Below are 25419 nucleotides of genomic sequence, written 5' to 3' on the forward strand. Positions count from 1 at the left end.
AGATTTTGAGTTTTACGGGGACCAATGGAGCGACGTTAACACTGGAGAGACGTGGTCTCTCTGATTCCTGTCAGCACTCAGCTGCTGCATTTTGGATCAGCTGGAGCCTATTCAGCAAATTACTTGGACATCCTGCTAATGACACATTACAGTGACCTAGTCTCAAGGATACAAACGCATTAGTTAGTGTTTGCACGTCACTCTGCGAGAGGATGTTCCTAATCTTTGTGACATTACGGAGAGGGAAAATTCTATTTTACAAACCTGATTAATATATGCATGAGACCATCAGGAATAAAGACGTGAGAGATGATCCCAGTTTAGGAGATTTAATACATCGTTAGCAAGTGGATCAAACATACATCAGGCGCCTCGATGCAGGAGTGACACCGAGGAAAAGCTGCATAGTATTTTTGAAGATCACAAAATGATGAAGACTAAACACTAGGATTCTCATAAACAGCCCCGGTGACCCCAGAGCTGAGCTTTCAGAGACAAAACATCCGTCTGCTGCTCTGTACCCAGGCTAAGGCTAATGTTTCCATCACACACAGCTGATTTATTGATCTGTGGATCGGACAGGCAGGTCTTCAACGTTTTCATATTTCACCACTTCATCATCATCTTCATCTTCATCCCTGTTCACCTGTGGAAACATACAATGTTCTTGTAATTCATGTTTTCACCACAAGAGGGAGATAAAGATCATATTTACATGATAATGGACAGTTCTTAATGGTTCCTATGAAATTGATCTGCAATTATAAACTCTTTTACTATCAATATCTGAATAAAAACCAGAAAATCCTCCATTAATAACATTTATGAAAGTTATTAACCGAAAACCAAGAATAATCAGCAGCAAATGTTGATAGAAATTAACAAACAGGAAACATTTGATGAACCTGGATATTTCATACATATTTATATTTTAAAGGTAGATATGTATAAAATATTTAATATTAGTGAAGATACTCACATACGGCTTCATTGGCAACTGAACATCTGGAACATAAAATGTTAAATTCTTAGAGTTAGTTGACAAGATTACACATTTATTATCTTTATTCTGTCATTATTATTAATAATAATATAACTTCTGATTAACTTGTTCATTAATAAGTCACTTTTGTTACACTTTCAGTGATGCTGGAGGGAAGAAATAGTTTATACTTCCTCTTTTCTCTACATGTGCAGCTGTGACGTCTTCTCTTCAAGTCTAGTTTAGGTCATTTTATCCTGCATTAATTCTTTCAAAACCAGCCGAGGAAATCCAACATCTCAGACCCTCACTGACTCTCAGATCCAGAGGATGTTGTCCACCAGTCTCCACGCCATTTTCACAAACAATCACATCTTTAACTGCTTAATTCCAGTTTAAGAAAACGTAGTTTGTTGATTTTGTTTCAGAGTTTAACTCAATCTAACTTCAGAAACTAAATAACAACCTGACAGGCAGGTCAAACACACCTGTTTGATTTTTGGGATTGTTCATTTTAACTTTTATCCTGTAAATGATGAGAAACGTAGCGATGTTGACCAGAACCACCATCAGCCCCCTGACCACCAATCCAATAATCAATCTGGTATTGATCACACTGGAATCTGGAATCAACAAAATGGACAGAAAGTCAATATTAACATATACATTTATTAACAGATACCTTGAGATGAATCATCTCGTTTTCGAGGGGATCCAACATAAAACATAAAACACTGTACAAATCAGTCACATACATAATACATAATACATAAGGCTCTCACACAAAAACCCGCCCACACACCAGTCAAGACCTACCACACCCCAAGAGCACAAGTAAACACTGCATGTAACATAGTAATAACAAGAAGAACAACAATATTAATAATAGTCATTGTCATCATCATTATTATACAATATATGAAGAAATAGATACAAATAACATTTTTTAGATAAAAATAAAATGATAAGGCAATACAACTAGAGGCAACTACATGGTTTATTGAGATTGGAGAATAGTGAGTTTTTAAAGAGGTGTAATGAATTAAGTTTTCTTATATGGGTAGTTTGTTCCAATCTGATGGGGCTTTGAACTTAACAGTGTAGAGAATCCTTTCGGGACCTCCACATAATATTACGTTTTTCCTACCCCACATAGTCTAAGTTTTTCCTTCATCCATGGACTTGAAGAAAAACACTGGAGTCAGGTTTCGGCTGGTGTTCCGTCCAAATACTGTGCAGGCCTTTATTGCAAGAATTACAATCAGAACCACACACAGGAGAGCCGGCAGGGTCCCGGTAACCAACTCTGAAATCTTGTAGATTTCCACTCTTCTTTTATACTATCAAGGGGCCTGGGGGCCACACCCCTCAAACAACCGTTCATTTTTTTAAACCTTTAATCACCCTCCCCTGCACCTTTTATCAACAACAGGTGTCGTCTCCGAGAATCTCGTGTCTTCCCTTAGAATCTTGAGACCATTGAGCACTCAAGGGGAGGATTCCCCGAGTGACACTTGTTATTACAAATTTTGGTGTAAATTGCTCAAACAAGGGCTATCTCTAGACACCTGTTGTGATATATGACGCCCTTTATACCCAGAAAAAGGGGAGATAACTTTGCACACCAAGGACCAAATCCACAAAGAATAGATTGCGCCCGCAAATAGCGCTGTGAATTGCGCCGCATTTGTGCCCGCAATTTGCCCCGCTTTAAGGTCCTATTCACAAAAGATTTTGCTCTAATGATATGCCGACGCAAACACGCCCATAAAGTTATGCAGCTGAGTGCAATTTTCCCTTGTCTGAATAAGTGAGCGGAGCTGTTTCCAGCAGGCCCGGTTCTACGAGGGTGCATAAGCATGCATTGCACCCTCAGTTTATGTGTTTGCATGCTTAGTTGAAAAGACGAAAAGAAAACTGACAAATGCGCGCTTGTTAAGCCTGATTTATGGTTCCGCGTTAAATCGACGGCGTAGCCTACGGCGTAGGATACGCGGTGACGCGCGCCGTACGTTTGCGTCTCCGCGTATCCCACGCCGTAAGCTCTGCGTTGGTGCAACGCAGAACCATAAATCAGCCAGTGTCCGTCACTCATGCTTCCAGCAGTTTCCTGCACCAGCAAGACGCTGCTCTCTGCTGCTCCTTTAGAAAAGTAACGATGGATATTCGGAAGTGGTTCAAGCACAACCACGCCAGCAAGTTTACAGGACTGTCTCAGAAAATTAGAATATTGTGATGAAGTCCTTTATTTTCTGTAATGCAATTAAAAACAACAAAAATGTCATACATTCTGGATTCATTACAAATCAACTGAAAAATTGCAAATCCGAGATAAGTCCACAATCCCACTTGATCTGACTGTCTACAGTCATGTCTGACTGTAGATTTCACCCTTAATATCATTCAGTATCACACAGGCTTGAATGATATTGAAGAGAGAGAGAAACAGAGACAGAGCGGGAGTGAGGAGTGAGTTTGCGCGCAGTTAATACACGCTCGAAAAGACTGTTTTTGCTCCACTATTTTTGCGTGTGGCAAATAGCGCTGGCCTTTGTGAATTAGACGGTTTTTGCAATGAGGCTTATTTGCATAGAAAGGGGGCAATTTTGCGCCGAATGTATGAATATTACCTAATTTACATGCATGCAAATGGCACCGGCGCAGACTGCCACTATTTGCTTGGCAGCGCAGTTTGTGGTCCAATTCGCCCTTTGCGGGTGCTTTGTGAATTAGACGCTCTCTTTTTGTCTCATTTGCACCGGTTTAGCGGCCGCAAAAGCCGCGCAATCCTTTTGTGGATTTGGCCCCAAGAGCGGAGCTTCTCGCTCAGGAGGTCGTGTTTGCTCCCTTCCAATCTGAGCCCGAGACAGGCAGGTTTTATACAGCATACAGCATTCCTTTGCATTGAGCAGAGTTGCAGAGATTTTTTACGGTCACCAAAGCTTTAAAAAACAACAATTATTCTATAAGACTGTTAATCTTTTTCTACTAGAGAGAGACAGACACAAACTGAGACAGAGAGAGAGAGAGAGAGAGAGAGAGAGAGAGAGAGAGAGAGAGAGAGAGAGATACAGATAGAGAGAGAGATACACACAAACTGATAAAAACACCAATTGCTCTACAACAGTACGTCTGCCAATGTCTTTAAATATCAAAGGAACGAAAAAGTAGGGTTGCTGAGTGTGTCTGAGAGAATATGAGGATGTATATGGAATCAAATATTGTTTTAAGTAAGATGGATAACTAAAGTGGATACATTTGAATATGAGTTAGAGTCAGTGGTGTTGTCTTCTTGAGCTGATTAAACCAGTTTAATGATTGATACATGGAGCAGTGGGAAGTTCAGTATGGGCACCTTAAGACAAATCTACAGAGACTGTTGTAAATGACATTGAGGGGTTGAAGATGTGATTCATAAGTGTTCTGGTAGACAACATCAGCATAATATAAAATGGGTAATAACAGTTTTGTGACATTTTTTTTCCTTGTTTGTAGAGTGAAACAGTTTATTGAACGGTAAAGGGTGCCTGGGTTGCGAGGTAATTTAGTTTTGATGGACTCGATATGATGTTTGAAGGTAAGTAATGGGTCGATCGAGAGGCTGAGGTGTTTGAATGAGGTCACCTGTTCAAGCAGTGAACCATCATTAAAAAGAATATTGAGATCTACGTTATTTCCTAGGCCTAATCTGGTATCAAACAACATTGAACAGGATTTATTTTGTTTAACAATAGTTTATTTGATGATAGCCAATTCTGAACAGTAGAAAATTCATAAGGAAGGAAATTTGTAAGGATCTCTCAATTACTGATGTATTATTACCGGATGTATATATTACTGTGTCGTCTGCGTATAAATGTATTTGACAGTTGGAGCAGGTTTTTGGGAGGTCATTAATAAAAATGGAGAAAAGGAGTGGTCCAAGGGATGAGCCTTGTGGTACTCCTTTCTCAACAATTGTGTTTTTGGATCGGATTTCATTAAAGTTAATGCACTGACGTCTGTTATGGAGATGAGTTGAACCAAAGAAGAGAGTTTCTAGAGATACCAATTGAGTAAAGTTTGTCCATTAACGCTGTAACTGATTAAAAGTGTAAAGTCTGAATGATGACATCCAGTTTTTAATATCTTCATCTAGTTTCCTTGTCTTCATGATTTCAGGGTGTCTTACCTGTAAAGTCCAGCGTGTATTCAGCATCTATCTTCACTCTGTCTCCTTCAACAACCTGGCAGCTGAATCTTCTCTTGGAGCCTCTCTGATGTTTCACCATCAGATCAGAAACACAGTTGTTCTGTCCTCCAGACACAAACCCATCACCTTCACCAAGCAGCACACTTCCTGTCTCATCCACCCACATGATGCTGTTCTGCTCACAGCAACCCAAATCATTGTGTCTCATCAGAGAACAGTGTAATGTCACATCTCCATCCCTTCCTGGATCCACATCTGGCGGAGATGGAGAGACTGGGAGAAGACGAAAAACTGTTATTTCAGCCAATTGAATATGAGAAACTCCTCATTTTACTGATCCAGTTTTACTGAGTGATTTTCTGATGGAAACATCAAATATTTCAACGTGTGCATAAACGTCAGGTGTTTGTGGTCCAGTTCCTCTGAGAGGATCCATCATGTTGAGGAGGATCCCAAACAGACCAGACGTTCATGTCGCTGACAAATCCACACAAGCTTTTAACAGCGTTTCACTCAGAGTTGATGAGGAGGATTCAAACTGACAGTCTGGATGTTATTAAGTCAAAACACTCACCTGTTAAAACACTTAGATACATAGATGTGTGGGAGTAAACAACATCATGTCCAATCCTACAGATGTAAAGACCAGCATCTTCAGCAGTGATGTTGTTGATGATCAGAGAGCAGTTACTGCTCAAACTCATCCTGTCAGCTCCAGGTGACGTCTTCACAATATTTCCATTATTAATCTCATTTAGAGAGTCTGCATTTTGAATGTTGTTGTAAATCCAATGAACATCAGAACATGGGTAATGTGATGAAAATACGTTAGACGGTAAAAAAACGTCATCTCCAACTCTGTGATGGAGATGGATCCATCGATCACTGATTCCTGCTGCAGAGAAAAACACTCTGAGAAAAGTTTTACACTTCACACATCAACCTGACCCAAGAAACATATTTAACCTACATATTTAGGTTTGTCAGCACAGAGAACAGATTTCAACACACATAATCTCTGGTGAAACATTCAGTTATGTAACATTGTCTTTAAGTAGTGAGTTTTATTAAAGAAAACACATTTAATGAAACAGCAACGTATCACGGTACACGTCAACTTCAGATTGGTGTTTACAGTCTTTTTAAATCAAATGAAACCCTAAAACATGAGTCAGAGTTGATCTTTACCTTCAAAGTGAAGCAGTAAAGTGATGAAGAGTTGACCCTTGAGGTGGATTTGATTGAAAAGAGTGATAGATTTGATTTCCAATAAAATAATAATTTCAAAAATTAAAGCTGCAAGCAGCGATGAACGGGCCCTCGCATTCACGGCCACCGTCCCCCATAAGCATATCAGAAATGACACCACCCACGACTCTCTATGTCAAACCATCCAAAAGTTATGGCAGAAAATAGGGACAACCAATCAGAAGAAGGGGCGGGGCTAATTTTCACTAATTATGGTCAAGGACTCAAAACCAAGTCTGATGACACCACCCACGACTCTGTATGTCAAACGATTCAAAAGTTATAACAGAAAATAGGGACAACCAATCAGAAGAAGAGGCGGGGCTAATTCAGGCCAATGAAGCTCAAGGACTCAATACAGAGTCCCATGACACCACCCACAACTCGCTATGTCAAACCATTCAAAAGTTACGGCAGAGAAAAGTATTCTAGGGGGCGCTGTTGAGCCATTTTGCCACGCCCATTCATGCAAACCATGAAATATCAAATTTATCACCAGGCCTGGCTTGCATGCCAAATTTGGTGCCTTTTGGGGAACTATCAAATATGGACCAATCAGATGAAGGGGGGGCGCGCTTTTTGGCGTCTAGCGTCGACAAGGTAACACTTTTGAAAGAGAAAAGTAATGCGCGTAGTCGCAAGATGGAAACGCACATTTTGATGCATAACACACCTGGGTGCACGTTACGGTTCGGGCCGTATTAATTGCCGAAGGAATGGCATAAATTGTGCCAAAATTACACAATTAATTCAAAATGGCCGACTTCCTGTTCGGTTTCGGCCATGGCGCTAAGAGACTTTTCTTTAAGTTGCGACATGATACAGGTGTGTACCGATTTTCGTGCATGTACGTCAAACCGTATTGTGGGGCTTGAGGCACAAAGTTTTCCGGGGGGCGCTGTTGAGCCATTTTGCCACGCCCATTAATACAAACCATTAAATATCAAATTTATCGCCAGGCCTGCCTTGCATGCAAAATTTGGTGCCTTTTGGGGAACTATCAAATATGGACCAATCAGATGAAGGGGGGATGCACTTTTTGGCATCCAGCGTCGCCACGGTAACACTTTTGAAAGAGAAAAGTAATGCGCATAGTCGCAGGATGGAGACACACATTTGGATGTATAACACATCTGGGTTCACGATACGGTTCAGGCCGTATTAATTCTCGAAGGAATGGCATATATCGCTCCAAAATTATGGGATTAATTCAGAATGTTCAAAATGGCCGACTTCCTGTTCGGTTTCGGCCATGGCGCCAAGAGACTTTTCTTTTAGTTGCGACATGATACAGGTGTGTACCGATTTTCGTTCATGTACGTCAAACCGTATTATGGGGCTTGAGGCGCAAAGTTTTTTCTGTCTGAACCAATCAGATGAAGGGTGGGCATGCTTTTTGGCGTCTAGCGTCGCCAAGGTAACGCTTTTGAAAAAGAAAAGTAATGCGTGGTGTCGGAGGATGGAGACGCACATTTTGATATATAACACACTTGGGGGAACGTTACGGTTCGGGCCGTATTAACTGCTGAAGGAATGGCATAAATTTCGCCAAAATGACACGACTAATTCAAAATGGCCGACATCCTGTTCGGTTTCGGGCATGACGTCAGGAGACTTCTCTTTAAGTTGCGCCATGATACAGGTGTGTAGCGATTTTCGTGCATGTACGTCAAACCGTATCGTGGGGCTTGAGGCACAAAGTTTTCCGGGGGGCGCTGTTGAGCCATTTTGCCACGCCCATTAATGCAAACAATTAAATATCAAATTTTTCGCCAGGCCTGGCTTGCGTGCAAAATTTGGTGACTTTTTGGCCACGTTTAGGGGGGCAAAAAGGCCTTCCTTTTATCAGAACAATAAGAAGAAGAAGAAGAAGAAGAAGAAGAAGAAGAAGAAGAAGAAGAAGAAGAAGAAGAAGAAGAAGAAGAAGAAGAAGAAGAACGGGCCCTCGCACTCACGGCCACCGCCCCCCATAAGCATATCAGAAATGACACCACCCACGACTTCCTATGTCAAACCATTCAAAGGTTATAGCAGAAAAAAGGGACAACCAATCAGAAGAAGGGGCAGGGCTAATTCAGGCCAATGAAGGTCAAGGACTCCATACAGAATCTGATGACACCACCCACGACTCTCTATGTCAAACCATTCCAAAGTTATAGCAGAAAATCGGGACAACCAATCAGAAGAAGGGGCGGGGCTAATTAAGGCCAAAGAAGCTCAAGGACTCAATACAGAGTCCCATGACACCACCCACGACTCTCTATGTCAAAACATTCAAATGTTATAGCAGGAAATAGGGACAACCAATCAGAAGAAGGGGCGGGGCTAATTAAGGCCAAAGAAGCTCAAGGACTCAATACAGAGTCCCATGACACCACCCACGACTCTCTATGTCAAAACATTCAAATGTTATAGCAGGAAATAGGGACAACCAATCAGAAGAAGGGGCGGGGCTAATTTTCACCAATTATGGTCAAGGACTCAATACCGAGTCCCATGACACCACCCACGACTCTTTATGTCAAACCTTTCAAAAGTTATGGCAGAGAAAAGTATTCTAGGGGGTGCTGTTAAGACGTTAGGCCACGCCCATTAATGCAAACCATGAAATATCAAATTTATCACCAGGCCTGGCTTGCATGCAAAATTTGGTGACTTTTGGACAACTATCAAATATGGATGAATCAGATGAAGGGGAGGCACGCTTTTTGGCGTCTAGCGTCGCCACGGTAACACTTTTGAAAGAGAAAAGTAATGCACGTAGTCGCAAGATGGAGACGCACATTTTGAGGTATAACACACCTGGGTGCACGTTACGGTTCGGGCTGTATTAACTGCCGAAGGAATGGCATAAATTTCGCCAAAATGACACGACTAATTCAAAATGGCCGACATCCTGTTCGGTTTCGGGCATGACGTCAGGAGACTTCTCTTTAAGTTGCGCCATGATACAGGTGTGTAGCGATTTTCGTGCATGTACGTCAAACCGTATCGTGGGGCTTGAGGCACAAAGTTTTCCGGGGGGCGCTGTTGAGCCATTTTGCCACGCCCTTTAATGCAAACAATTAAATATCAAATTTTTCGCCAGGCCTGGCTTGCGTGCAAAATTTGGTGACTTTTTGGGCACGTTTAGGGGGGCATAAAGGCCCTCCTTTCGTCAGAAGAATAAAAATAAAAAAAAGAAAGAAAGAAATAATTCCTACAGATACAATAGGGACTTCGCACTGTAAGTGCTCGGGCCCTAAAAAGCAAAACTTTCTTGGTTCTGATTTATTTTCTCAGAAACAGAAACTTCTGTTTGTTTGAACGTCCTGAAATCAGTGACCTGAGGGTTGAACGATGTTCTCCAACAACGACCCGGTCCTCCACTGATCCACGTCTACATGTTATATCAGCTGCTGCCACCGGGGGGCGTCTCACAGATGACAGGAGTGTCGGTGGAGGACGGAGGCTGAGGACAGACACCTGCTGAACCCCTTTGAGACGTTATGAAGGAACAATCAGCTCATCCTTAATATAAAAACACCCAGAAGATGGAATAAAGTAAACATGTTTCCATCCTGGACTAATACGGAGATAAAGTTACAACATAACACCACCTTTTTAAAAATAACCACATGTTCCGGTGGTTTTCTCTGCTGCAGGTCTGTGATGGTGTTATTTCCTTTATGTGAGTGACCAAAGACTAGAACTGTCTTTGGAAAAACCCCAATGGAAATTAACTGTGTGCAAAAGCAGCATTTAAAAGATCCTTGTTTTTAGGTTTAATTGTATTAAACTAAACATTCAGTTTGTCTTTTTTCTTTGTTACACTTCAACTTACTATAAAAGATGTTCTTGTTGTTTCTGAGAGGTCATTGTTGATCTGGGAAACAAAACTTGAACTTCTTTTTCATGTTTGTCCTGTTAGAGGTTTATTAAAAGATGAACTTGTGTATTTTGTGATGTTTGTGCTGGTATTTCACTGGTACTAACTGTACCAATACAATACCAATACAAGTTTAATACCAGTCAAATATCAGTTTCATACCAGTGCAGTACCAGTTCAGTACCAGAACTCAGCTTAAAAGTCACACTCATAAAAACCAGGAGGTGGTCCTGCCCTGAGAGAAACCACCAGTGTAGAATCTCATAGAAAAACCCTTCAAACCTTTAAACTATTTCATAAAACACCAGGAACAGGTTTATAGATAGATGTTAATGCTGCAGGGAAGAGGTCCGTCCACTAGGTGGTGCTGCAGAGCGACTGTTCTGGTCCTGAACCTCAAAACATCTAAAGATGGAGCTTCTTTAACTCTTTTGATTCACTGTCTTTCAGTAAATTAGTTGTAGTTTGCAGAACCAGTTGGGTGAATTAAAGATCGACAGACGCCAGTGATTTATAAACAGTAACAAACTACAGAATAAGTTACGCAACAATGTACTGTATTTTGCGGCGCATTATGCGCACCGTAAGTATGGTAAGTATACTTTGGTAAGTATTTGTGTCGTAAGATGGACTCACAGCTTCAAACACACAAATACACAAATTTAACGTCTTTTGACAAATGGTTGAATTGGATAAACACACAACTTTTCACACAACTTTTCCATCATCCTCTAAAACTAGATTCTTGTTAAGAAATAAGTCAAACTTTTTCCAAAAAAAACATTTTCAGATCCTGAAAGTATTTTGATCAACGGTAATCTTTGAGGAAGTCGTTGATGACGATGACCTGTAAAGTGAAAATAAATGCCTTTTGCGGGGAAACCTGAACACTGGACTCTGCAGAAACGGAGGAAGGTCATGTGATCTCATGAGTCCAGTAAAGACGTCAGTAGATGAAGTGGTTCATCAGAACATCAGTGTTCCCCCTCTAATCCATGTTTGGTCCCTGAACAGTTGTAACTACTAATGAAAAGAGGTTTAGACATCAGTGTTGATCACTAAATATCTTTAATTTTGTTTAAACTAACACAGTATTCATGGTTTAATCAGATAATCCTGTTTAGTCCAGCAGGAAGATGAAGGTGGTTCAAATCTCCAGACATCCACATCTGTGCATCTGCAGTGTTGTGTTGGTAACGGGGTTAAAGTTAACTGCTGCCACCTGGTGGCAGGTTAGTTATTACAACATTTTATTAATATGAACGATTTCACTGTTTGATCTTCTGACTTTCCACAGTTGAGCATAAATGGGGCTCAATCTTCAGTTTTATTGTTGCAGTAACTGTTGAACAACAGTGTTTGTTCATGACTGTTTAGGTTGGAATAAATGAATTATCAGCATTTGATTACAATCTAACCATTTCAAATCAACTTAAATGTCCTGGCAGCATCTCTTGTTCACTTCTTGTATACGTGCTGTCAGACTTTCGGTCTTTTGGATTGTGTTTTCTTACAACCTCTGTACTTGTTTTGTCCTTCTGATCCTCGGTCATGTTGGCTTTCATCCTGGAAGTGATGAGAAAAACAGAAGTAGAAGTTGTTCTCCAACTAGAGTTTCAGTGGTTCCATCCAGGTTCCAACCAGGAGTAAATTCTCATTTTGTTGTGTCTGATCCCAGCGTTTTAAAACACTCACAGCCGTTTTTTACAGAAAGCATTTGACCTATTTTCAATAACAAATTTGCAATACCAGTGCAGTACCAGTTCAGTACCAGTTTAATACCAGTACAGAACCCGTTGCTGCTCTGATGGCCAGCTCGCAAGCCTTCCAGTCCATAATTTACAAAACTAGGGGCCAAATCCACAAAGAACAGATTGCACCCGCAAATAGCGCTATGAATTGCGCCGCATTTGCGCCCGCAATTTGCCCCGCTTTAAGGTCCTATTCACAAAAGATTTTGCTCTAATGATATGCCGGCGCAAACACGCCCATAAAGTTTTGCAGCTGAGTGCAATTTTCCCTTGTCTGAGTAAGTGAGCGGAGCTGTTTCCAGCAGGCCCGGTTCTACGAGGGTGCATAAACATGCATTGCACCCTCAGTTTATGTGTTTGCATGCTCAGTTGAAAAGACGAAAAGAAAACTGACAAATGCGCGCTGTTAAGCCTGATTTATGGTTCCGCGTTAAATCGACGACGTAGCCTACGGCGTAAGGCACGCGGCGACGCGCACCGTACGTTTGCGTCCCCGCGTACCCTACGCCTTAAGCTCTGCGTTGGTGCAACGCGGAACAATAAATCAGCCAGTGTCCGTCACTCATGCTTCCAGCAGTTTCCTGCACCAGCAAGACGCTGCTCTCTGCTGCTCCGTTAACAAAGTAACGATGGATATTCGGAAGTGGTTCAAGCACAACCACGCCAGCAAGTTTACAGGACTGTCTCAGAAAATTAGAATATTGTGATAAAGTCCTTTATTTTCTGTAATGCAATTAAAAAAAACAAAAATGTCATACATTCTGGATTCATTACAAATCAACTGAAATATTGCAAGCCTTTTAATATTTTAATATTGCTGATTATGGTTTACAGTTTAAGATTAAGATTCCCAGAATATTCAAATTTTTTGAGATAGGATATTTGAGTTTTCTTAAGCTGTAAACCATGATCAGCAATATTAAAATAATAAAAGGCTTGCAATATTTCAATTGATTTGTAATGAATCCAGAATGTATGACATAAGCTAATGAAATGTCAAATGTTAAAGGTATTGTGACATCATTTTTAACATGCTTTTAACACTATTAAAACCAACATCCCTCAAATGTGTCTAAAAGAGTGTAACAAGAAAAACTTCACTCTAGTACTCCATTCCTGGCTTTTTATGACTGTTTTTTTGCGCCGTGAAAAACGCTTCCTTTTTCCCCCTTTCCTGTCAATCATTGCCCCGCTCCTCCTCCAAACCTCCTCCAACCAACCGCTACACACTTCTGCCGGCGTCTCCACACACACGCGCGCACACCAAACCACAAACACCGACACACAGCCCAGACAGGGCGACTACAGCCCGGGGATGAAGTCTAACCGGGACCAGAGGACCGGGACCGCAGCTCCCCGCGAGCAATACGCTCACAGCGGCGTCGGAGAGTTAAGCCGGGAGCGACAGGCGAAGCATGCACGGAAAAGCAGCAGGGCGAAGCAGACAGTCCACAGCAAACAATCATAAAAATAAAGGCATGCAAGCAGCAGTGTCTCCTAATCTTAAGTCCAGTAAGTGGCCGCGGGTCTTCTTAGCAGTTCTCCTCCGGTGATTAGAACAGAAGAGGCTCCGTGTTAAGCCTGATTTATGGTTCCGCGTTAAATCGACGCAGAGCTTACGCCGTAGGGTTCAGCGTACGGTGCGCGTCTCCGCGTAACCCTACGCCGTAGGCTCTGCGTCGGTGTAACGCGGAACCATAAATCAGCCTTTATGGTGCGCTGGAGAGGAGAGGAGGCAGGGAGCTGGGTGGAGGGGGCGGTGATTTAGCGGGCCCTGACTTCACGGCCCGCCAGCAAACCAGGTGCGCCGTTTTTGCACAGTTATGCGGAAAATCCCAGAAAGCACACAATACACTGAATGTTAAAAGTTCGTTGTTTTTTGGGTGTAATTGATGTCAAGACACCCAACAAAACACAAAAAATCAAGAAAAATGTGTTTTTCATGTCACAATACCTTTAAGAGGCTGTGCGCATTTACGCACAAGGCACAGCACTGGTAACTTCATTAACACCGGATCGGGATCAGATCAGGATCTGACGGTAATTCATGTTCTGTGTTTTGCTACACACACCTACAGGTCAGCTGTTAAACACACACATTCTAGATTTATATGTTTATATGGTGGAATTGTTTGTAATAAAGCAGCCCCTTACTGTATGGATGAATCCTGAGCTCCGTCCTGTTACTTTTATTTTTAAATCCGAGATAATCCCACTTGATCTGACTGTGTACAGTCATGTCTGAATGTAGATTTCACCCTTAATATCATTCAGTATCACACAGGCTTGAATGATATTGAAGAGAGAGAGAAACAGAGACAGACGGGGAGTGAGGAGTGAGTTTGCGCGCAGTTAATACACGCTTCAAAAAGACGGTATTTGCTCCACTATTTTTGCGTGTGGCAAATAGCGCTGGCCTTTGTGAATTAGACGGTTTTTGCAATGAGGCTTATTTGCATAGAAAGTGGGCAATTTTGCGCCGAATGTATGAATATTACCTAATTTACATGCATGCAAATGGCACAGGCGCACCATGACACTATTTGCTTGGCAGCGCAGTTTGTGGTGCAATTCGCCCTTTGCGGGTGCTTTGTGAATTAGACGCTCTCTTTTTGTCTCATTTGCACCGGTTTAGCGGCCGCAAAAGCCGCGCAATCCTTTTGTGGATTTGGCCCTAGGTCATTTACACAGCTCATATGTTATGTGAGGTTCTCATGCGACATCTTTGGAAAGCTAAGATTCTTGTGATTCCACCAATATAAACCATTTCAGGATATAGTAATAGCAGCTGCTACATACCACAAGCAAACAAAGATTTGCGCAAATGACACAACTTACTGATGAAGCCTCATACAACACGTCCGGTCAAAAATATTCCCACAAAAATGGTCTGGTTACAGTCAGAAACGTCCAATAGATCCAATCCAGTAAAGTATTTAGTCCAAAATACATAATACCAGTAAATATCCACAAACAGCCGCTGCATCATTTGAAATAAGCCGGATGTTCAACGTGTAAGTGCTGTAACTGCGCTGTGCACGTCTCCAGACCAGAAATGTTGTACTCAAAATGGAGTCTGTACCCCCTCCTTTTGATTGACACCTCATTCGACCGTACAAGAGCTTCCCTGTCCCCTCCACCGGCTACAAAAACGAATGAGCACCTGTATGCAAATGAAGCGCATGTCCCCCTTTTGTCATGAGAAGAAAATGAGCCAATTGGAGCAATCGTGCTGATGACTGGCACATTGCATAGCCCATGAAATGCTGAAAACAACGATATGCTGCTTCAGGGGGTGGGAATAAAACCCACAGCGGAGAATTCAATTCAAAGTAGTGAAATCACTGCAGCTGTCAAGGTGTGGATTAGTTGAGGACCCAAAAGCAGGAGAGCGGGAGGCAGGAGTTGGCAAAAAGGCAGGGTTTATTGGACAAAAACAAAAGCGCTGCTTAGCAGGATCAAAAATGGACCAGGAACATCAACAAGAAAACTGACGAGGAGACATGGAGGGAGCAAACAGTATGGACCGACCGGGAGCAGGGGAAAGACAAGACTAGATATGCACAGGGGATAACGAGACACAGGTGCAGACAATCAGGGCAGATGGGAAACAGGAGGGACAGAACTGAAAACTCAAAACTGGGGGAAATGTCAAAACCCTGACAGTGGCGGATCAAATGTGCGTCCATGTTTTGACTCTTTTATATGTATTTATATATATTTCAGCAATATTGATAGTGAATCTGGATATGGGATGGGATACCTCTAAGTGTCACCTTTCATTATAGGCCAAAATTATGTATGTTGAAAGGTTCAAGAGTTATTTCCATGGTTATCGAAGTGTCTTTTTGGCATCTCCAAATTGCCATCTTTGGAAAGGTCTAGACATAATCTTACAGAAACATGTGTAAAATACTCATTTTTTGTGGTATTGTTATCAAATTTGAACTTGCACTAGATAAGGCTTCATTTTGTAGTACCATTGTGTTTTCCAGCTAATAAGTCACAGCTACACTCATCTGCAGACATCAAAGACATAAAAACCTTCTATTTCAGTGTGTTCAAACTTAGATTACTCAATGCTAGTAGCACTTACAGTGAGTATGACAGTTGGGGGAGAAACTACAGAGGGTTACCTTTCAAAAGAGACCAAAACCATCCCTGTACTTCAAACGGTTAAAGAACAGCTTTCAATTTACTTTGGGTATGCCTTGGATTATGGAAGCATATGAGATTTAATACATCGTTAGCAAGTGGGTCAAACATACATCAGGCTCCTCGATGCAGGAGTGACACCGAGGAAAAGCTGAATAGTTTTTTTGAAGATCACAAAATGATGAAGACTAAACTCTAGGATTCTCATAAACAGGCCCCGGTGACCCCAGAGATGAGCTTTCAGAGACCAAACATCCGTCTGCTGCTCTGTACCCAGGCTAAGGGTAATGTTTCCATCACACACAGCTGATTTATTGATCTGCGGATCGGACAGAAGCAGGCAGGTCTTCAACGTTTTCATAGTTCACCTCATCATCATCATCTTCATCCCTGTTCACCTGTGGAAACATACAATGTTCTTGTAATTCATGTTTTCACCACAAGAGGGAGATAAATATTTACATGATAATGGACCGTTCTTAATGGTTCCTATGAAATTGATCTACAATTATAAACTCTTTTTATATCAATATCTGAATAAAAACCAGAAAATCATCCATTAATGACATTTATGAAAGTTTAACAGAAAGTTTTAACAGAAAACCAAGAATAATCAGCAGCAAATGTTGATAGAAATGAACAAAAGGGAAACATTTGATGAACCTAGATATTTCATACATATTTATATTTTAAAGGTAGATATATATATATAAAATATTAAATATTAGTGAAGATACTCACATACTGCTGCATTGGCAACTGAACATCTGGAACATAAAATGTTAAATTCTTAGAGTTAGTTGACAAGATAACACATTTATTATCTTTATTCTGTCATTGTTATTAATAATAATATAACTTCTGATAAACTTGTTTATTAATAAGTCACAGATGAAATCCAACATCTCAGACCCTCACTGACTCTCAGATCCAGAGGATGTTGTCCACCAGTCTCCACGCCATTTTCACAAACAATCACATCTTTAACTGCTTTATTCCAGTTTGAGAAAACGTAGTTTGTTGATTTTGTTTCAGAGTTCAACTCAATCTAACTTCAGAAAAACTCTGGCTGTTGTCTGGTACCACAAGGAAGCCACAATATATACCAATTGATGCTGTTTTTAACAAACTGCCAAAGGATTCAGCACCAAGCCTTGTAGCATGTCATGCACTAACTGGTTGTGATACCACATCATACATTGCAAGTCACACCAAAAGTACATCATGGAAAGTCTGGAAAATGCACCAATTGCTCAGCAACCTCGGAATTGGTGATCTCACGGAGGAGACTCAAAGATCTTCAGAGGCTTTTGTCTGCAGAATATATGATGTGCATAAAACAGACTCTGTTGATGCAGCAAGGCATATACTTTTCTCCAGGACAGGTAAACCAGAAGCAATGCCGCCTACAAGCGATGCGCTCCACTTCCATCTGCTGAGAGTACACTACCAGGCAATGGTTTGGAGAAATGCTCACTATGCCACACCTGAGCTTCCTTCACCCTTGGACATGGGATGGAAAGATGGTGATTCAGGACTTGAGGACTACAACTCCACATTTAAACAAGGACATTGGTCATCACTCTGACATGTACACATTGCAGTGCATAACAGCCCTGGTTTTCGGCATTTGCACTGGCGTGTTGTGCATTGTTTTTTACAGGCACACTTGATAATTTCCAGGCAACTTTCAGGTATTGGGTTCTGTGACATAAGAATGGGCTGTAGTCAATGCCATTTTGATTTTGACTTTTGAAAACCTACACAAAGTTACGGATAAGCCCTGAATGCAGGCATTGTGACATAGAATTGTCAAATTGGTTTAATTCACTGCACGAATTGTTACAGATTACTTTTGTAATACTGTATTTGACCCGGTCTTTGTATGTTTTGACCGTATAGAAATGTAATTCTTGCCATTTTAAGATGAGATGTACCTGCTGTACTCTACTGTCCTTACTTTTTAACAACTTGTGCTTTTTATTATTTTACCTCTTTTCTTATCATTTTATTTCATTTTATTTGTTATTTACTGTTTAATTGTGTCTTGCCACTTTTAATGTTGATGTGCTATTAGGGCTGGGCGATATGGACCAAAAGTCATATCTCGATATTTTCTAGCTGAATGGCGATACTCGATATATATCGATATTTTTTCTGTTCCATAATTGGGGTTTCCCCCAAAGCATTATAGCATAGCATCTCTGTTAGCTTCATTTTTTTCTGAGGCAAACCCTTAAAAAAACAGTCAGTTTTAATACAAAGCCTCGTGCCAAATGTCACACAGGTACCTTTATTAACAGAGGTCTGCACAATATCAAAATGTATAAAACAAATGAAATAAAAATAAACTGCCTGCATATATAGAATAAAAATTATTCTTGAATAAAATAAAACAAATATCCCTTTCCTGCATAACAATTAAATTAAAATACACTGTGCAATTCCACCGAGGTTGACAGTTGTGCAAATAACAAAACATTTTTGCAAATCTCAAATAAAACATTCAAGTCAATTTGTCACAAAATAAGCTATATCAAAATCAAAAAAAAATAAAATAAAAATAAAAAATAAAAAATCGATATAAACGATATTGTCTCGTACCATATGCGTTTGAAAATATATCGATATATATTAAAATCTCGATATATCGCCCAACCCTATGTGCTATACAAATAAACTCGCTTTGCCTTGCCTTAAAAGAGGCACTAAAAAAAACTAAAGACTAAAGTCTACAAAATAAGTGCTTCAAGTTTAATTTCTAGTAAGTAAGTTTGAAGCAATGATGTTAGTTGTCCTTCAGTGTTTCTGTCAGGATGTAAACACTTTTTAAAAGAGGCGTCTCTTGTCCTTGTGACCCCGCCCCCCCAGCAGCTCAGGTCAGCTGAGGTTTTGCCTCTTTCACCGGTTTCCACTCTGAAACACCTCCTCACTCCGGCATGTCTGGATCTGCAGGCTTCACTTGTGAGGAAAACCTGCGGTTTAGATAATAATTAAGTATAAAAGGTTGTTTACTTTTAGGGAAAAGAGAAGCAGCGGTGGTCCCGTCGATACCAGCAGGTGAGAGGATGTTTCTCCTGCTTTGATTTTTTTTTAAACATTAGTATTGATCAAGTATTGGCACCTAAATGTAATTTTATTTTTATAGGATACATAAAAAGTCAAATTGAATATCATCTAAGACAGACAGGTAGTCTAACATTGTTTTTGTTTTTTTACTGTATCTATTTTTGCCCATAGCTGACATTCCTCTTTGCATCTGTATCATAGTGGTGACAGTGACAGGTTTGACCACATACCTGTTTATCAACATTCTTCTTTAAGACACCAGCCCACATGTGTGTTCAATGCATCGCTGTGAGGAGTCCAGGGGCCGGATTCACAAAACATTCTTAAGAAAAAAAATCTTCTTAAGTGTCATTTTTTTCTTAAGTTCAGTCTTAAGAAGAAAAAAGAGAAGAAGTCATATTCTCCAAAAAAGTTCCAAGTATTTTCTCAACTTTCTTAAGTTTCTTCTTAAGAAAAAACTTAAGAATAAATGGTATTCTTGAAATAAAAGTTCTCAAATTTGTTCTTGACTTTTTTCTTAACTTTAAGACAACCTTGACCTGTCTTAAAATTTCTTCTGTGAAAAGGTAATAATAATAATAATAATAATAATAATAATAATAATAATAATAATAATAATAATAATAATAATAATAATAATAATAATAATAAGCCTCTAATATCACCTTTTTCAACCCATTTTAGACAAGTTTAGACTAGTAGGTCATAGTTTGAGGATATACTTTGTAATTAGTTACACAAAGAGCCTGTTAACTGTTTGTTAGCATGTTAGTTAGCATGTTAGTTAGCGTGGTAGTTAATTATTATTAATTTTCCCCAATAGTAGCCTATTTTTTTTCTCACATTAATCTCATCCACCATAACCTTAAAAAATTCCTGCATCTCTTTTTCTCCTTCTCCATGTTTAGTGAGTGACTGACGGATAAGACCAAACTACCTGTATTAATGTTGTTCGTTGGCGCGTGCAATGCAATGACATATTTTAAGAAGTTCTAAAGTAGGAAAAATAAGAAATTCGTAAGAAATGACAGTTCTTAAGACGGTTCTTAAGAAAATATTGAGGAATTTCACTTAAGAACTTTCTTATGAACTTCTTAATTTTAGATCTTAAGACATTTCTTAAGATCGTTCTTAAGAACATATTGGTGAATCCGGCCCCAGGTGTTTAAGTTTAACGTCCCAAGAGGAAACCTGATGGATTTACCCCAGAGAGCTGAAGCTGGTTGTTAATCTGTCTGTATAAAGTCCACAGCAAGTCTTTATTAACGTCCTTCCCCCACTTTAAATCCTGCTCGGCGTGATCTCCGACTCCAGATTCTGCTTTATTCAGCCCTCGGCTTCACGCTTTTGAGTAACAGTGCAGACTGACGCCTGTGAGGTGACGTCCAAGCTTCAGAAAAAATGTGATTTTTAACCCTCGTATTGTCCTCATTTTCTGAATACACCCCATGTCCTCTGGGTCAAAATGACCGGTCTTCAGTAAACCCCCATTATAAGCACCTTAATTGAATTTTAAACACCAAATTTCATCTTGAAGAAACAACTTGTCATTCATCACAAAATGCGTGAATGCTTAAGTTTTCCCTCTTCGTTTGTATTTCTATAGGTGAAGAAAAAAATGCGCAAAAAGGAGTTTTAAATGCATTTTTATTCATCCCAATAACTCAGTTTCTCTTTTTTTCTCCAGTGAACAATTTTAGATAATGTACAATGCAAAAAAATGAAATATAACATATCCCATTCAACTAATTAGCACATATAGGGCTGTATGCAAGTGCACAGCCTTTGCAGATATATTTATTACACCTGCACACTATAGTCCTTCTTTTGAGGGCAGAACTGACATCTCTTCCTCTTACCGGTACCAGCCCTAACTGGGGAAGTTAAATTTCAAGTTAAATAAATATCGTTTAAAGGATTTTTTTTTTTTTTTTTTTAAGAAAGTGGCGGGTCATTGTGACCCGAGGACAACAGGAGGGTTAAATATGCATATAATGCTTAAAAATGGCATATTTTTATTTACAAAGCTATTCTGGGCCTGCTCCCCCACTATTTATGTAACTATTTCTCCAAATCCCAGAGCAACTACCACCTACGTTCCAACGAGTTTTATTTACTAAATGTGCCTAAAGTTAACTCAGAACTTGGTAAGCACTGCTTTAAGTACGCTGCACCTGTTGCCTGGAATGCACTGCAAAAAACTCTAAAGCTAAAGGAGCTCATCAATCTTGGAGCTCTGAAAACTTGTGTTAGAGAAATTGGAGCAGCTTCATATCGTACTTGTTTCTGTTTTTAATGTGAATCCAGAGCCTTAGCCCTGTTGCTTCCTCCTTGAAATGTATTTTATCTCTGTGTTGTGATTTCTATGCCTTGTAATTGTTGTAATTTTTTGTTGTGTGACTGTGTCGACAATTGTAATTTCTTTTATGCTGCTGTCTTGGCCAGGCTTCCCTTGAAAAAGAGGTCATTGTGTCTCAATGGGACCGACCTGGTTAAATAAAGGCAAAATAAAAAAAAAATAAAAAAATATGCAGTGAATTCCTCTGACTTTAACTGCCCTCAACAGGAAGTGATGTCGGCGCCGGACGCCCTGCGGCGGCTCAGCACCTTGACGCTGAGCGTCCAGCACCTGGGCCGCCTCCCTCACCTCTCAGACCTGGTCCCGTCCTCGCTGCCGTCGCCAGGCGCCACCGTCGCCGCCTCCCAGGTGCCCGCCCTGTTCCGGGAGCCCTACATCCTGTCGGGCTACCGGCCCGTCCGGCAGGACTGGCGCTGCTACCTCCTGAGCCTCTTCCAGCGCCACAACGAATCCCTGAACGTGTGGACTCACCTGCTGGCGGGGCCGGTGCTGCTGCTCCGCTGGTGGGCCAACGCGGGCACCCTGGGGTACACCCTGGACGCCGCTTCCCTGCCGCTCGCCCTCTTCCTGCTGTCCGCCCTCACGTACCTGGGCCTCAGCGTGGCGGCTCACCTCTTCCAGTCCCACTCCGAGCGCGCTCACTACTTCTTCTTCTTCCTGGACTACGTGGGCGTGGCCGTGTACCAGTACGGCTGCTCGCTCGGCCACTACTTCTACACGTCGGAGCCGGCGTGGCGGGAGAGCGTGGGGTTCCTCTTCCTGCCGGGCGCCGCCCTGTTCGGGTGGCTGTCCTGCGCCGGCTGCTGCCTCGCCAAGCTGCGGTACCGGCGTCCGTACCCGCTGCAGCGCAAGGTGTGCCAGCTGATCCCCACCAGCCTGGCCTACCTGCTGGACATCAGCCCGGTGGCCCACCGCCTGCTGGCCTGCCCCTGGGGGCGGGAGGCGGCGCCGCACTTCCACGCCCTGCAGGTCGCCTGCTTCCTGCTGGCGGCCTTCTTCTTCTCCTGCCCCGTCCCCGAGCGCTTCTTCCCGGGCCGCTGCGACTTCCTGGGCCAGGGCCACCAGGTGTTCCACCTCTTCCTGTCCCTGTGCACCGTCTTCCAGCTGGAGGCGCTGTTCCGGGACTACGCCCGGCGCCGCCACGTCGTGCTGGAGCTGTTCGGCGAGGGGCAGCTGTGGTGGGCCTGCGCCTCCTTCCCCGCCCTGGTCCTCTGCTTCCTCCTGACGGCGGCCGTCGCCATGAGGCGCGTGGACCAGAAACTGCGGAGCAAAGACGAGTGAAACCAGTGAAACCAGTGAAACGAACATACTTGATTTTGATTTTGATTGATTTTGAGTTTTTATTTCGGTCCATTTGGATACAACATAATACAACATAAAAAAAAGTCCAATATTTTAAAGCAGCACAACGTAACTTTCAGCTTTTCTGAGTTTGGCGGCATCTTTTGGACAAAAGCGGTAGTGCTTTACCAGAAAGAACACTGCGTTTCCCATGAGCACCAGCGCGTACTGCCGGAAAACTCCTGTCCCGTCACGTGCATTTGTTTTGAGAGAAGACGGGACGCTTTTCTGTTTCACAGAAGTGAACAGACGGAACGCAAAAAAAAAAAGATGTTAAACTGCTGGAAAGGAACTGGAATTTACCGGGATACCTTAAACAAGGAAGCCAGGGAGCGGTATATGGAGAAAATAATGATTATTAACGGTCTGGATCCATATGAAATCCCTACTGAAGAATGGAGCTCCTCGTCGGAGCTGCACTCTTTAGAAAGGATTTACTGCCGCAGTTCTGCAGAACCACCGTCTCCGGCTACCTTGTTTAGGAGTGTTTGGCAGCTGCTTTGGTAAATGTTTGACTCGCCATGTGTTTCAATAAATTAGTATAATAGTACAGCATACAGTACATGTTTTGTATCCCTCTTACTTTTCTTTTCTTTTTTTTTTGACTGCTATATTATGCTGAAAAGGCTCCTTGTGAGATTATTTTTTTCCTCTGCAGCTACAAATCAAATAGTTAATATTTTTTCCTCAACAAAATTAATCGCACCGCAGAGAGCTGGCCAACAACTGCGTTTAGCTGGAGAAGTGGGGAATAAAACCCGTTTGAATGATCCCACCCCGGTCTGTGAGTGTTTGTTTGTGGTTTAATAAACCCGTGTTTTGATCCGACGCCCGTCTGTGTGCGTGTTTGTTTGTTTACTGAGGAACGTTATGTTTGGTCGGACTCGTTACAGCCGCGATCTAACCGAGCCGACGACTCTTTTACTCTTTTAATTTGTTATCTCAGATAATTGGCCGGCCTCCGTGGTTCTGCCTCCGAGCAGGAAAGCGGTGAAAAGTTAAACCATTAGCGATCTTTTCCTCACGTCCGTTGTGTGGAGCTGCTGCAGCCACAGCGCAGCAACGGGTTACCAGCTTCTGCGGAGCTCTGAGCTCCACGCCCCGCCCATTTTCGTCTCGACTACGAATCGGGAAGGAAGGGGAAGTGACGTATGCCGTAAAGCAGTCAAAGCCGTAAAAATTTGTAGTTTTTTAGTGTGGCAGGGTTCCTACCATGCTCCTCAAAGTTACATAGTGCCAGTGAAGGCGATACAGACCCCTCAGACCATGACAGAGTTTCATTAAACCTGTTGGAAGTTGATGTACCATCACAATGACTCTGGAAATATGATATTAAGGTGGAAAAGTTACGTAGTGTCGCTTTAAATGGCACCGAAAAGGTATAGGCCAAAGCCAAGGCTTATTATGCCTACCCTTTCATGAACCTCGACTCAGGAGGTTTTTTACAAAACAAAACAAATAATTTGGATTCAAACATTGATGAAGAATGGATATATTGGACAAGTAACAGAGGTATCTAGACAAGAAGCAAATACATTCATTCATTCATTCATTCATTCATTCATTCATTCATTCATTCATTCATTCATTCATTCATTCATTCATTCATTCATTCATTCATTCATTATCTATACCCGCTTGTATCCTTTGCAGGGTCATGGGTGTCTGCTGGAGCCTTTCCCAGCTCGTATTCAGGCGAGAGGCAGGGGTTACACCCTGGACAGGTTGCCAGTCCATCGCAGCAAAGACAAAAAAAACAAAACAAAAAACATACTATAAATTGCAAGGAGTGATAAATTAAGTGGTTTTTGGCTAGAGACTGTACTGTACTGATGATGAAATTCACAGATTTAAGACTTTAGATGTCCATATTGATATAAAAACACAATGAATTTAAACATTTGAACAATAAAACCATGTAAAGCCGTTTCTGGTCTGATGCAATGAACAGTGTCATCTGTAATTTCCAAAACTGCTGAATCAAATAAAACGATAGTTGGCTCAGTTGAGCGCGTAGTTTGCTAAGATAGGCCATTTAGGTCAACGAGGCTGAAGGATGTTGGAACTAACCTAAAATTAAGGTTTTAATTATTCATATTTTTTGCAATAATGAGCAAATAATAATTATCTGTGCACATCTGGATTGGTGTCAAATCTTCGTGCTGCTCAGCCAATCCTGGCTGGAGTCTGAGTTACGTCCAGTGACCCATCTGCTCGTTCCATCATCCATCCATCCATCCATCCATTATCCATCCATCTATCCATCCATCCATCCATTATCCATCCATCCATCCATCCATCCATGCATCCATCCATCCATCATCCATCCATCCATCCATCCATCCATCCATCCATTATCCATCCATCCATCCATCCATGCATCCATCCATCCATCATCCATCATCCATCCATCCATCCATCCATCCATCCATGCATCCATCCATCCATCATCCA

General features: G+C 41.6%; 1 protein-coding gene across 1 annotated transcript; it reads left to right on the forward strand.

Moving 5' to 3' along the window:
• The first annotated feature begins 19119 nt into the window (after nt 1-19119).
• On the forward strand, nt 19120-23483 carry paqr8 (progestin and adipoQ receptor family member VIII). The gene is made up of 2 exons (XM_061746703.1): nt 19120-19256; nt 21832-23483. Exon 2 carries the CDS (start codon nt 21838-21840, stop codon nt 22903-22905), a length of 1068 nt encoding a protein of 355 aa, XP_061602687.1. The 5' UTR covers nt 19120-19256; nt 21832-21837; the 3' UTR covers nt 22906-23483.
• Nucleotides 23484-25419: the final 1936 nt, after the last annotated feature.

This window comes from Cololabis saira, chromosome 18, assembly GCF_033807715.1.
Source record: "Cololabis saira isolate AMF1-May2022 chromosome 18, fColSai1.1, whole genome shotgun sequence".
In the NCBI taxonomy this organism is placed as follows: domain Eukaryota; kingdom Metazoa; phylum Chordata; class Actinopteri; order Beloniformes; family Belonidae; genus Cololabis; species Cololabis saira.

What these genes read in the sequence shown, in the direction of transcription:
- paqr8 (XM_061746703.1), top strand. Translation starts at nt 21,838, where the DNA reads ATGTCGGCGCCGGACGCCCTGCGGCGGCTCAGCACCTTGACGCTGAGC.